The sequence below is a fragment of the Cyprinodon tularosa genome, unplaced genomic scaffold, assembly GCF_016077235.1.
Source record: "Cyprinodon tularosa strain WSP-4 unplaced genomic scaffold, ASM1607723v1 ctg643, whole genome shotgun sequence".
Classification (NCBI taxonomy): Eukaryota; Metazoa; Chordata; class Actinopteri; order Cyprinodontiformes; family Cyprinodontidae; genus Cyprinodon; species Cyprinodon tularosa.
In genome coordinates, this window is record NW_024039389.1 from 290,876 (window position 1) to 303,524 (window position 12,649).

At 38.1% G+C, this 12,649-nt stretch overlaps 1 protein-coding gene across 1 annotated transcript in view; it reads right to left on the minus strand.

Annotated features, from left to right (window-relative positions):
* The window catches only part of lamc3 (laminin, gamma 3), a 107,007-nt gene that overhangs the window by 13,904 nt on the left and 80,454 nt on the right, over positions 1–12,649 (minus strand). Inside the window, exons 9-15 of the mRNA XM_038308694.1 lie at positions 10,845–11,033; positions 10,308–10,553; positions 8,677–8,830; positions 8,443–8,585; positions 8,117–8,295; positions 4,454–4,634; positions 3,132–3,388 (exon numbers count right to left, since the gene is read on the minus strand). Coding sequence (XP_038164622.1) covers positions 3,132–3,388; positions 4,454–4,634; positions 8,117–8,295; positions 8,443–8,585; positions 8,677–8,830; positions 10,308–10,553; positions 10,845–11,033 — 1,349 coding nt within the window. The remainder of the gene's footprint in view (positions 1–3,131; positions 3,389–4,453; positions 4,635–8,116; positions 8,296–8,442; positions 8,586–8,676; positions 8,831–10,307; positions 10,554–10,844; positions 11,034–12,649) is intronic.

A 12,649-nucleotide genomic window follows, 5' to 3' on the forward strand; every position in this document is an offset into this window, starting at 1 on the left:
TTACAGGTACAGCACAACTTAATTCACTCTCTGCATTTAACCCATCCCCTTGGGGAGCAGTGGGCTGCCATTTGCGGCGCCCGGGGAGCTTTAAGTAACTCCCCTAAGTTACTAAGTTCCTGGTTTTCTGGCAAGAATCATAAACATAAATAAAGGTGGGTTGGGCCACTAAAAAAGGTTAGCCGACTTAATGCTACACCAACTTTTTGTTTGCTTGATGTCACTAACTGATCCATCCTGGAAGCACAGTCCGTACCATCAGCTCATTTGTGTATGTGCAACCAGATATACATCAGGGTTTCAATAAATAATGTAATTATTGTACTGAAATTACTAATTACTATCCTTAACTCACCAAAGAAGGCTAATAAACATCTTTAAAAAATATTTTAAAACCTTTCTGAGAAATTTTTTTTGATGCTTTTTACATTTTCTCCGTCAAAAAGAGCAGTCCGGCAAAACATGATTAAACTATGTTTATCTGCATTTTAGTTGTTTCTTTCTTCAGGTTACGCACTATTTACCATAAGGTTAACACAAGAGGAAAACATAAAACTCAAAAATACTAGATTTATGTTTAAATTCAAAGCCAAAAATGTTAGCTCCCGGAAGTTGCATAGGATTCCATATCCGGAGCAGATCGGACAAAGACCAATAAAAACAGAAAGGGTTTTTAGGCATTTTTTTCCCCTTGAAATGCATTATTAACCTTTAAACCATTATAGTTTAAATGCTTACTTTTTATGGGGGAGGGGAAAAACATAATTTTAGGTATTTTTACAGAATAAAATGGAGAGCGAAAATGAGCTGCTGGTATGGATTGTGCTTCCAGGATGGATTGGATAGTGACACTTGAGACCATCTTTTTCTTGAAACATCCCACCACCTATTGGGTTGAGGTTACTCTGGAGGTAGCTATTTAATTATTACACCATCCATTGTGCAATGCATCAGTAGTGTTAATGGTGACCCTGAGAATTATCCAATTTTCACCGTGTTTGACAGTTGGGACTGTGTTTTTCAAGTATAAATGCCTAAACTTGATTTTTCTCAACCATTTTTCTTTCCCCTGAGGATGACAGTTTGGGTCAAATGGTTAAAACATGGACAGAGTTCAACAATCCAATCACATGTAAAAACAGGTCTTCTTAGGCTTATTTCCTAATGGAATCTTTATAACCTATTTATCTATTTAGAATTTAACCTATTTAGAATTTAAGGACTTTAAGGGCTTTAGAACTGATTTGTAATATCAGATCAAATAGTTAATATTAACTCTGCAAACTCCTTTTTAGCCAATTAAGCCAAAAGAGGTGAAATATCCAGCCAGTATAAGACAGAAGATTGCAAATGGCAAAACATGTGGGCGGGCAGCAACTCGAGAGGTTCATAGGGGGCATTCATTAAAACTTTAGTTGGGATATTTTATGTAAATATTTAAGATCATTCAGTCAATTATTTTAGATTTGATCATTTTCAGAAAAAGGGGAAATGTAAGAAACATGAAATAGTCAGGAAGGTATAGTATATATGATGACTTTTTTTTTCCACTGTGAGGAAATTCAGGTGTGTTACTAGCAAAGAATAGACAGTTTGGTTGTTATTAGATGGATTGCACTCAATATTTTTTTTAAAGATTTGCAGCTATATCTTTTTCATATTTGTTACACTGTTTATATATACATTAGAATAAAAGGTATAGGACACAGTGTCCATTAGAATTTGGTTAGCCTAGTTCCACTGAGGGCTTTATCTTCTGCAGCACCGTTTCCTGTTTGACTCCTCTAATATACACTCTTCACATACTGTTATAAATCTCAGATTAAGAATCTTTCTCACAGAGGGCCCTTCTCATATTACCAGCTATAAATTGCATGTCTTACCCAGTTTTTGGCCCAATCTTCAACCATCCTGAGGGGTGAAGTAAAAACTATCATTAGTCCTTTGAGACTTCTGCCTGACAGCCTTGTTTTGACAACACTTCTTGCAGTTTGGAAACCAGAATCTTTTATTTTATTTTAAAAACTGATGAAGTTGCTCTTCTCCCAGTGAACAAAGCTTGAAGTATTGATTTTTTGATGCCACACTCAATTTTGGTCAGCCTGATCGTGCCTTGGATACAACTCATCCAGTTGTATCGAAAGTGTTTTGGAGTGCAATGCAGCCTTTAGAACCTGTCAATACACCTGTAATAGGACAGAGGAGGCCCTGCTTTGCTCGGAATACCAATAGCACTTCAGACACCTTCAATTAAATTTGGCACTACTTCCCTTTGTTGGAACCTTTTTTGTTTGTTTGTTTTTACAGGAACATATGTTTACCTAATCGTTTGTTGTTTTAACAGGCTAACTTGAATAGAGTATTACAGTCTTGGGCGATTGCCAGTGCTGAAGTTAGCTTCCATTGGTTTTCCTCTTAGTTTGTTTTCATTTAGGGTGCTGCCAGCTTGCCATTTCACTATTCCAGGCTTTATAGTTTTGGTCTTTCATTTTACCAATCTGTAACTTTGTTCTATTTAGATAATCTAACTAAGTAGTTAGTAGCTGCTTTGGCAATCCACTATTTGAAGTAATTTCCTTTAGCTTGTAATAGTCTGTTGTAAGGAAATGTATGAGTTAAATGTAAGGTTAATTTATATTTTTCAGAATATAATACCATTTACACCTGTAACTTTTTGGAGATAAGCGTTTCGAAAGATGTTTTATGAAAATAAATAAACCAAAATAAGCAACCTGAGCATTAAGTAGATTGGTGCAAAATAATTTACTTAACGGTGCAAAATGAAAGTTGGTTAGCACAATATGACAGAGTGTGGTTGATTAGCACATGGGAGGAATTGTCATTAATCATTAATTGTGTTAGTTTTGGACATTTTATGCATAGTTCATAACAGTATAGTCTTAGAACTTGGACACAAAGTCCAGTGGATTGTTTTTTAACTGTTTTTGAAATTGTCATCTATGACCTGGATGACTGAGAATCTTCACCAGCAGATGTGTTACAAGGTGAAGGGTGATGCAATCTTTAAAGTCAAGGAAATCTATGCACTCCATGGCCACCCTTGGTGATGTCATCACTACTATACAAGCTAACTTTACAAATGACTGAAACTGAGCATCTGTGTCACCCACCACGTTGTCCAGGTCCAGCGTCGCCTGCTTCAGCTGATCCCTGGATGTTCTCATCATCAGCAGGATTTCTGTGAAGATTTGACACGCTCCTCTACGTTTCGCATCCTTTCTCCCATCCTTCCCTTCTTCCCCATCCTCTTCTTCCATCATGCTGATGCTGCAGTTCAAACCAATTGTAATGCCATGCAGCTGAGCTGAAAGTGCGCCCGCTGAAGCTTCCAGCAAGGAAAATTGTTTTATGAAGGCCTCCCGTGCCTCTGGAAGAACAAAGCAAATAAAAACCGCATTAAGCCTTTCATGGATTATTTCACTGAGAATGTTATTCTTCCCAAACCCTTTGTAGCTCACAACTGTCTCGCTTTCTAAACTCTCATTTACCGGGGTAATTCATGCAAGGACTCTCATCATTCCTGCCTTTCTGGTGGAAGAAAAAAAAAGAGAGAAAAACATATGGGAGTATTTCCAAATTCTAACATCTCTGTCAAACTCACTTTGTAGATTATGCAGTTAATCTGACTGGCTGTATTGGCAAGCAGTAAGGGAGTGAGTACAACCAGTGTAATATGTGTTGGTTGTTGCTTCATTTCATGAACTTGTCTTATGAAATGAAATTAAATAAGAGTGCTTGTCCCCATATGGGTTTTTTGCCTCTTCGCACCCACACAGTGAGCCTATGGCTCCCAGATGCTCATTATATTATTACCAGGCCACCCAGTGACTTACAAAGCAGGGCTGGAATATGTGTGTGCGTGTGAGTTGTGTGGGTGTTAGGATTTGTAAGACAACTGTTATCATGACTGCAACTATAATCATTATAAACCGGGGATTAGAGATGCACTGCCTGTCATATAAATAGGGATTAAGTTAGTCACATGGTGCCTTGTTTTATATTGTTATGATTTGTCTCCATTTGGCCTGTGCAGCTGAGCCTGTAAGCCTGTTCCCCTCGAAAGATAATGAGGATATATCAGCATTGTGTTAAAGTAATTGGGAGAGGTCGGTATTGTTGCCTGCTTTCTGATTTAGTCACTTTGTTGTGACCTACGTGTAGCGACGTCTCAGCGGGGGAGACGCAGAACGGCCATCTGCAGACAGCCAGAGCTGGTGTCATGTCAAATGTTCCTCCGATGCTACCTGGTCTTCGCCTGTGCACTGATATTCTTATCATCTCCCAGACAGGATGCAGCCCAACTGATACAAAGGGAAGCAGGCTAGCTTCCCATTTTACAAAGAAAATGTTTGTCATGTATCTTAGAAAGTGACAAACATGGGAAGGGCGGGTCTTTGAAGGAGTGACAGGCCAGGTAGAATAGCTGCAATACCTTGGAAGGCCAGAAAATCCTCTAGTGCGTTTGGAAAAGCATCATCCCTCTGGTGTTCCCCCTCATAAAGCCACGGCGTGCTGTACTTCACTGGGTGGTACCGCTTCCCAAATCTACCTCGGCAATCAAAGTGAGCCAGGAGCCTGTCCAGTTTCTGCAGATGAGTCTGAAGCTTTTCGGCCTGAAACAACACCATGGTTTTAAAGGTATCAGTTGGAGTTCAGGCAAAAAATAAAATAAATAAATAAAAAAAGAAAAGGAAAAACACAGGACATAGAATAAAATAATGTGGCTTCAAACTATCTGTATTCATTTATTCAGATAAAAAGATTGAGATGTGACTTCAATTCTTAGTACACCTACGTATGAAAATGTAGTATTTCAACAAAAGCAATGAATAAATGAATATCAACAAGATGATAAGGATGGAATACCGTTTTCTATCTGAATCCTCTCTCTGCTCTATGTGCCATAGGCTGAAGAGGAAAGTATAGCAGGAGATAAGTACATAGACTTCTACAGAATAAAAGTCTAAAGATGGAATAAAAGGGACCTTTGGTCTTGGCAGTCAAATGATTAAACCCAAATTTAATGAACGAGAACTTTTATGTTGCTGTGATTACAAAGTTTTTTTTAGGAGGGGGCATTTTGCATAAGTTGCACAAAACACATATGTGATTATCAGATGGGCTGTCTGCTTTTAAGTAACCAAAAAGTCTATCAGGCTGAAATGAATAAGAAACAAGTATTCTGATTTAACTCTTGTCTTTAGATAACTTTTACTTTTAGTGTTTGATGAACCTTTCTTATTATTTTTTAATAAAGAACAAAGACATTTGCTCTGCTCTAATGGGACTAGAACAGAACTTTGCTGCCAAAAGGAAAACTTAAAGGTATAGTGGAGGTTTTTGTTTTTTCAGTTTGATCATCAAAAAAAAGTTATCCTCCTAATTGTCAATCATTCTGGTAATATGTTTAAGTAAGGCAGTCCTATGTGCCTGTCCCCATTTTCACTTATCGGTGGTGAGACTGACATTGTAGAAAAATTGCAAATCTTTTTTTGGAAAGTAAGCTTGTATAAGCGATGCAAACAGCAACTTTTAAACAGAGCGTGAATGAGGAGAAATTGGCTCCTGCATGCTCTCGCACGCGTTTAATAGGCGTTCCCTATTGGGAGTTGGCACAGGGTTGTGCATGTGCATTTTGGAGTGTGGAGAGGGTGGGTCTTTTAAAGAATTTGCTAAAATCCTCCACAATACCTTAATTTGTGGCTGAAAACTGGACACCAGAAGACAGTTAGACAGTTATTGTGGTGAAACATGGTGGGAACAGCATCCTCTAATAAAGATGTTTTATTGAATCATGGACAGTGAGACGTGAGGATATATAAAATACTGATGGAGCTAAATTAGAGGGGAGCCTTTGAAGAAAGGTTGATAAGTCCTTCTGACTTATGTTCGGCTTCCTTTAAGATATATATATATATATATATATATATATATATATATATATATATATATATATATATATATATATATATATATATATATATATATAATAAAATAAATAGACCAAAACATGTTTGTGTCTTAAAAGCAGACCTACATCCAATGGGGAATGAGCCTCAAGTCTTTAAAATTGGAGTCCACCCATTCTGACTAAGCTTGAGCAGCTAAGGTTAAGCTTCAAAGTATGGGCCCTTCAAAGATTTGCAATTATCAATACTTTAAACACTAACATTCATTTTTTATTAGGCAGTAGTTTGAAATAAACATATAACTCTTTTTGTTGCAAAATCACATATGAAAAAAATCAAGTGGAATGAATGAGTTTTGCCCTGTTGTTTTCCCACTTTCCTTTCTATTATATCTAAAGACAAATTTGAGCTTCAATACAGGGCGGGGCAAGAGGCAGAGAGGGAGAGCAGGGGGGGAGACAGAGGACAGAGAGAGTAATTGCAACAGTTCAGAGCAGACAAGGGTTGGGATGTTTTCTGAAAGGCTAACACTGTGGAAATCACTGAGGCATTCAAAGAGGTACAAGTCGCTCCTGTTAGGACATGCAGCCACTCTGGCCAAAGGAAAATAATATGTGCAGAAATAAAGGGAGAAAACTTCAAGGGGTATTGGATTCTCTTCAAAAGGCAAATCCAGGGACACACGGTGTCTTTGCGCACAGAACGTGGGCTTCAACAGATCCAAAGGGACAGAAAGAAGCTCAGGAGATCATTAGGGCAAATGTCTCTTTCCGTTTCACAGCACTTCCACTTTTTGCCTGCAATCTCCAATCACAAAGGAGCCATATGGCTGTCATGAAGGTCTACAAAGGCAGCATGCTCCAGAGGAATGTGATGTTTTAAGAGAGAGAAAAAAATTACATTGCGTGAAAGCAAGAAGCCAAGAAACACTATGTAGGTGTGAAGCCTATTTATATGCATGAGTGCAGGAACCAAGTGATCAAGACAAATTTATGAAACCCAAAAAGAAACATATAGAAAAAATTGAGAAAGGTGAAGAATATAAAACTGAATGGCAGGAAAAAGGTGTTATATGAGTCAAATAATTTACATTAGATTCTGGAGATATATAATAACCTAGTTGCATAATTTCCTATAATATTCCCTAGGATTACATTTTGAGCTGAGCATCTAACATGCTTAGTGAGAACAAGCCAAATGTTGTAAGGTTTAAGACAGATAAGACTCTAAGTAGAGCAAGAATGGGCACAACTAAACCAGAAAACACAAAAAAATCTACTGAGATTTATATGCTCATTAACAGAAAAGCCATAATACTCCACCAATACAGAGAAACATGTGCTACATGTGCTGCTTACTGCTTATTTTAGAACAAAGATGACAAGAAGCTGGTCTCTACAAATACTCCATAGACAAAAAAGATTGTAGATTGTTACAGGTTTTATCAAAAGTTTTAAAAATCTACAATAAGCTACAATATAGTTATGCAGAATTATCATGCTAAACCTTAAAGTACACGTCCTTAAAAGTAGGAGGTATAAAAAGAATGGATTAAAGGAAGATAATGCTCAGACAAACAAATCATTCCTGAATTAATTACCTAGACTACATATTTCTATTTAATTTGGTGTCATTGAACCATAAACCATCATATTATGCCCTTTTTTGATATTTGAGTACATTATCAATGCATAGTTCCCATGTGACATCATATGTGTGGATTCACTTTGTCGCTTTGCAGAGTCACTTTAGAAACTGCTGAGTAAGTTTGACAATGGAGTAATTATTTTGTTCTTTTTTTTATGTTTTATGTTCCAACTATGCAGATGGTTTGGCAAAGCGCAGTTTTCCCTATGTCCCAAAATCAGAGCTGTGCATTCACCCAAAGTGAGCCACTTATTGTCATTGCATCCATTCACATCCATCCAAAGGCTTAGACTTAAGGACAATTAACCGATTCACTTATCGGTCACATTTTCGGGCTTCGAGGGAGCCAGGGTACCCAAAGAAAACCCAAAGATGTATGGGGAGAACTTTTAAATTCCATCCTGAAAAACCCCAGGCCGGCCCAGATTCAAACCCAGGATTTTAGGCTTAAAGGAGCATTAGAACAAATATGACATTCATTAAAGTTATTATCTTGAGTGTCTTTATCATAGAAATGATCTATGACAACCAGTACTCACCTGTTTTTTGACAAGGCCATAGCAAACTGGACATTCCTCACACTGGTGAGTGGCTCGGTTATGGAAGTAATTCATCTCACATTTGTTGCATTTGTGACCCACAAAACCCTGGCGGCACTGACAGGTGCCATCAGTGTGGCACTGCATGGAAGCGGAGCCCATCGGGTCACAGTTACAGGCTGGACGAAACAGGTTTAGATGGTAGAGGAGTGAGAAAGTAAAGGTAAACAATCTAAGAGTTAAAATAGCTTTCAAGTTTGATCTATATTGAACGATTAGACAAGGGCACAGAGTGCAGCTGCAATGCCTGAAGTAAACTAGTGTACCTATACAGCCTCGTGAGGAGAATCCAAAAAAGCCCACACGACAAGAGCCACACAGGTTCCCCTCCACTCCTGCACGACATACACACTCTCCTGTGATCGGATGGCAGGCCATCGACAGAGAGCCCACTGGGTTACATTTACACCTGGTGATGGAAGGAAAATATCGTAATAGCAGAGATAATGCGTAATCTTTCATATAGACCCTCTTTCAGATGTCATATGGAATCAATTTACCTTTCACATCCAATGCCAGGTTGAAGGTTGAAGAAGCCGATTTCACAGTGACTGCAATCCCGCCCGGTCACATGACTGAGACATCTACAATATCCAGTCATAGGGTGGCATTCATCAACAGGCCCAGAGGTACCTGCTGCATTGCAGCTACACGCTGGAGAAAACAAATAAAGCAATTCAATAGTTCACTGAGAAACAATGATATATTGTCGTTCTTAAATTTGAATGGATATATTTTACTGGTTTTATCTCATTGGAGTGCTGGAGGAAAAATGAGATAAAATGACAGACAGGAGTATAGAAATTCAATCATCCCTCTGCAGCTCTGTACTTTGGATTATATCAATAGGGAATTATAAGAGGACTAAATATAGGAAAAGGGATACAAAAGTAAGAGAAAAAAACACCAAGGCTGTTTCCCTTAAGGTCTTTTCCTGCTTTTATTTCAACTTAATTCACAGATTTTACCTTTTCTAATTCAGGCACTGTTTTTTTCAGTGATCAACTGTGCCATTTGCACCTCATTTAAAACTTGCCTTTTTGTTGCCTAAAAGAAAACACCACACACACCTCTACACCAGAAGTAACAAATTGAAATTGCTATTCTTGCATTACTGTTAACAGAAAACTTCGAACACTGGCAAAAATGAATTTATAAGATGCAAAACTTTTTTTTTTTTATCCTTTCTACTGCAGTCTGAAGAGAAAGGCTTTTGAGGGGTTGCAGTGTAATATTAGCTACCTTAGACTTTCATGAGAGATTTCTCTCTCAGGTTTCTTTAAAAGAACATTTAGAATCTGAGTTTGTCAGACCTCTGATATGATTTAGCTTTAATGGTTCTACATCAGCTACTCCAGTATTGGACTTTTCAACATCACAGTTACAAATGCAGCCTTGACTGCAACATAACACACATATTTTCTGCATGGAAAATAAAACACTTGTATAAGAAGTTGGGCATATAATATATATGTATACACACAACTAAAAAAATTAGAATAAAGGACACTAAATGGTCACTAATCTGGACTAATTATGGTTGAATTTTTGACCACTTTTACAACAAACAAATAGAGAGTCTATTTACATTGTTTTAAGGTAGAGAGTAAGCCGTGCAAAAATACTGCACAGACAACCAAGCATGGTGGTGACAGTATTATGCTTGGCAGTCTGTTCCAGTGCTTGTTGGTGCACTAAATAAAATAGCTGAACTAAATGGGTTAATTCTCCTCTATATTCAGCTTACATCGCAAGCTAAAAAGATACAAATTTGGACATAACAGGATGTTCCAAGAAAGTTAAACTTCTCAGCAGTTCTATCAGTTCGGAAACAATTAACAATATGTTAGTGGGGGTGTGTGTATATGTTTGTAAAGCGCAGATATAGCCTAAACCTGTGCAAATGCATACATTTGGATCCAGTTCTTGTTTGTTGTTGTCCTTTTAATCTCTTAAATGCCAACACTAAGAAAATAATTACATAAAAAGGGCAAACTCTTTCTGATAACGCTGTCTATAAAAGATAAGTAAATGAACCTCTAAATAGAACTGCAGCTTCAAAGAAGTTCTTTCATTTTTAATTAATTCACAGACCCATATTGTTTAATTTTATGCCATCTTTGTTACTCACGCCTGCATTTCTCTCTGGCTGTTTGGCTCAGGGCGTCGCCATAAAAACCCCGCTTACAGCGCTGGCACTGGTCACCCTCTGTGTGCCCGTGGCACTTAAGGCATCGCCCAGTGAAAGGGTCACAAACTCCCACATCATTGAAATCCACGTTTCCATTGCAGGTGCACCTCTCGCAGGGGCGGGCCGTCCCGGACGTTCCCAGGGGGTCGCCATAGTAGCCATCCTCACACATCTGACAGCGCATACCTGGAAACATACAATGAAAGCAGGGGGCCATAACAGGGAGGTTGGCGGCATTGCTGAAGGTCATTTTCTTGTAGAATTAGACTCTGTTCTAATTAAATTAAATCTGCTGATTAAATGTGCCTGCCTCATGGGGGGTATCCTGCAGTGGCAGGGAGAGCGAATGAGCTGATAAAGCAACAGTCTGCTCAGTAACAAGCTGATTTATGGCTATATAGTTCGATCTTGTCAGAATGCTCTTGTCTACTTTCTTTACTGTCCAAATCATCTTAAATTGAAGCAATCTCTTGTCACCTGTCTGTCCTGCAGGGCAGTTGGTGCAGACCACCTGTCCGGTCTCTGCGATGATGGCACAGCTGCTGCGGCCTGGGCAAGGGCAGGCCTGACAATCACCAGGTGTGCCAGTCAAGGCGTTGCCATAGTAGCCATCCAGGCAGCGCTCACACGTTGTACCGGTGGTGAAGTCTAAGCACTCACACATCCCTGTAACACAAAGAGGAGTTACACATTTGTATCACATTGGAGAGTCTGCCTATGAATAAGCAGAAGAAAAAGGTTTTCTCTCCTTGCCAGCAGAGGGTGCTGTGTCTCTGACCAAAACAAGCAAATATGACTGTCCATATTCTGCTTCAGAAAAAAGAAAAGAAACAAACATAACTTCTCTACAGTACACCATGGAGAGCAGAAGACAACTAAATTCACCCCGGCTATAATTGCTTTGGGAAATATGTGAGCCAAATGCAGTCCAAAAGACCTTCAAGAAGCAAAGCAATTCCCCCACCATGAAGGGGGGGGGGGGGATTACCAATTCTATGAAGTCCAAAGAACAAACCGTTGTTTGGAAATTCATAGGAAAAAGAAAAGAAAATCAGCTCTCAGCGATAAATGTGCAACATGTGTTGATTTACACTTGCATACACACCAAAGCCCCGAATGCATTCTATTCAATTTACAGAGCAGATTTTCTGTCCACCTGTTACATTTTAAATCCATTAAGCTAAAGGAGACTACTGAATGATATGGCACGACACAGACCTGCCAAGCTATTCACAGCAGTGATTCGATGCGCGTGTACAGTATAATGCAAAAATATGCTTAGCATGCTGGGGGTGTACTTCTGTTGCTGTTGAGTGACTCAAAGTGGCCCAACATCCCTGCTCAAAGACAATTATGCCCAAAAACACCCTGGGAGCCAGCTATGGCTAATGATGTCTGAGATGAAGCAGCAAAAATATGATATGATGCATAAAAAAGAAATATCTTCGAATATTTTTATTTGATGGCTAAGAATCTCAGTAACATTTATTTCCAGTATTACAATTAATAATTTTATAATGCTTTGTAAAATGTTTTATCCCCTTTTCTACATAAAAACTACTGACAGATTTTTATGTAATATGCAATATGGCTCTCTACCCAGTGCAGCATGCCCTGGGGAATGCCCAACACAATTAATCTGTTAATTTTTATATAAGATTAGACTTATACAAACTTTATTGTCATTTTGTATACACAGTGTTTACAAAATGAAATTTCGAAGGGAACACATTTCAACAGTGAAATGACCATTAAGATTCATAAAGTGCAAGTGATCAAGAATGTAAACAGTGTTGGCGAAAAGAAAAAATAGTTTGAAAGTCATGGTGCAAAAGGCATTAACATGGAAAGGTTCAGTACAGTGCAAAATAAATAAATATGATGCAAAATGCAGTAGAACATTGAGCTGTATTTTAATGACATTGTGCAAGAAGCATGTGGATTAATCTTAATATTTAGTCTAAATTCATACTATTTCTTTTTAATAAAGAAATCCAGAACTCATTGCAGCAAAAATCTAAAGTACTTTTTATGGTGAAATGTTGAGAGGTATAAGCTAATACCTATTTTATTCCCTTCACTTGTTTTTTAGCTAAAATATGACCTAGATCTTTTTTGACTACAAATCAAAAAAACGATGGGGGACAGAATGATTATCCAAAAATAATTCATTTAAAAGAAAGACAGAATTTTAGGCTAAAGATACCCAGAGCTGGTAAAGGGTATCAGAGAGATGGTGCGTCATTCGAAGTTTATGTTTTTAATTAAAAAAAAAACAACAT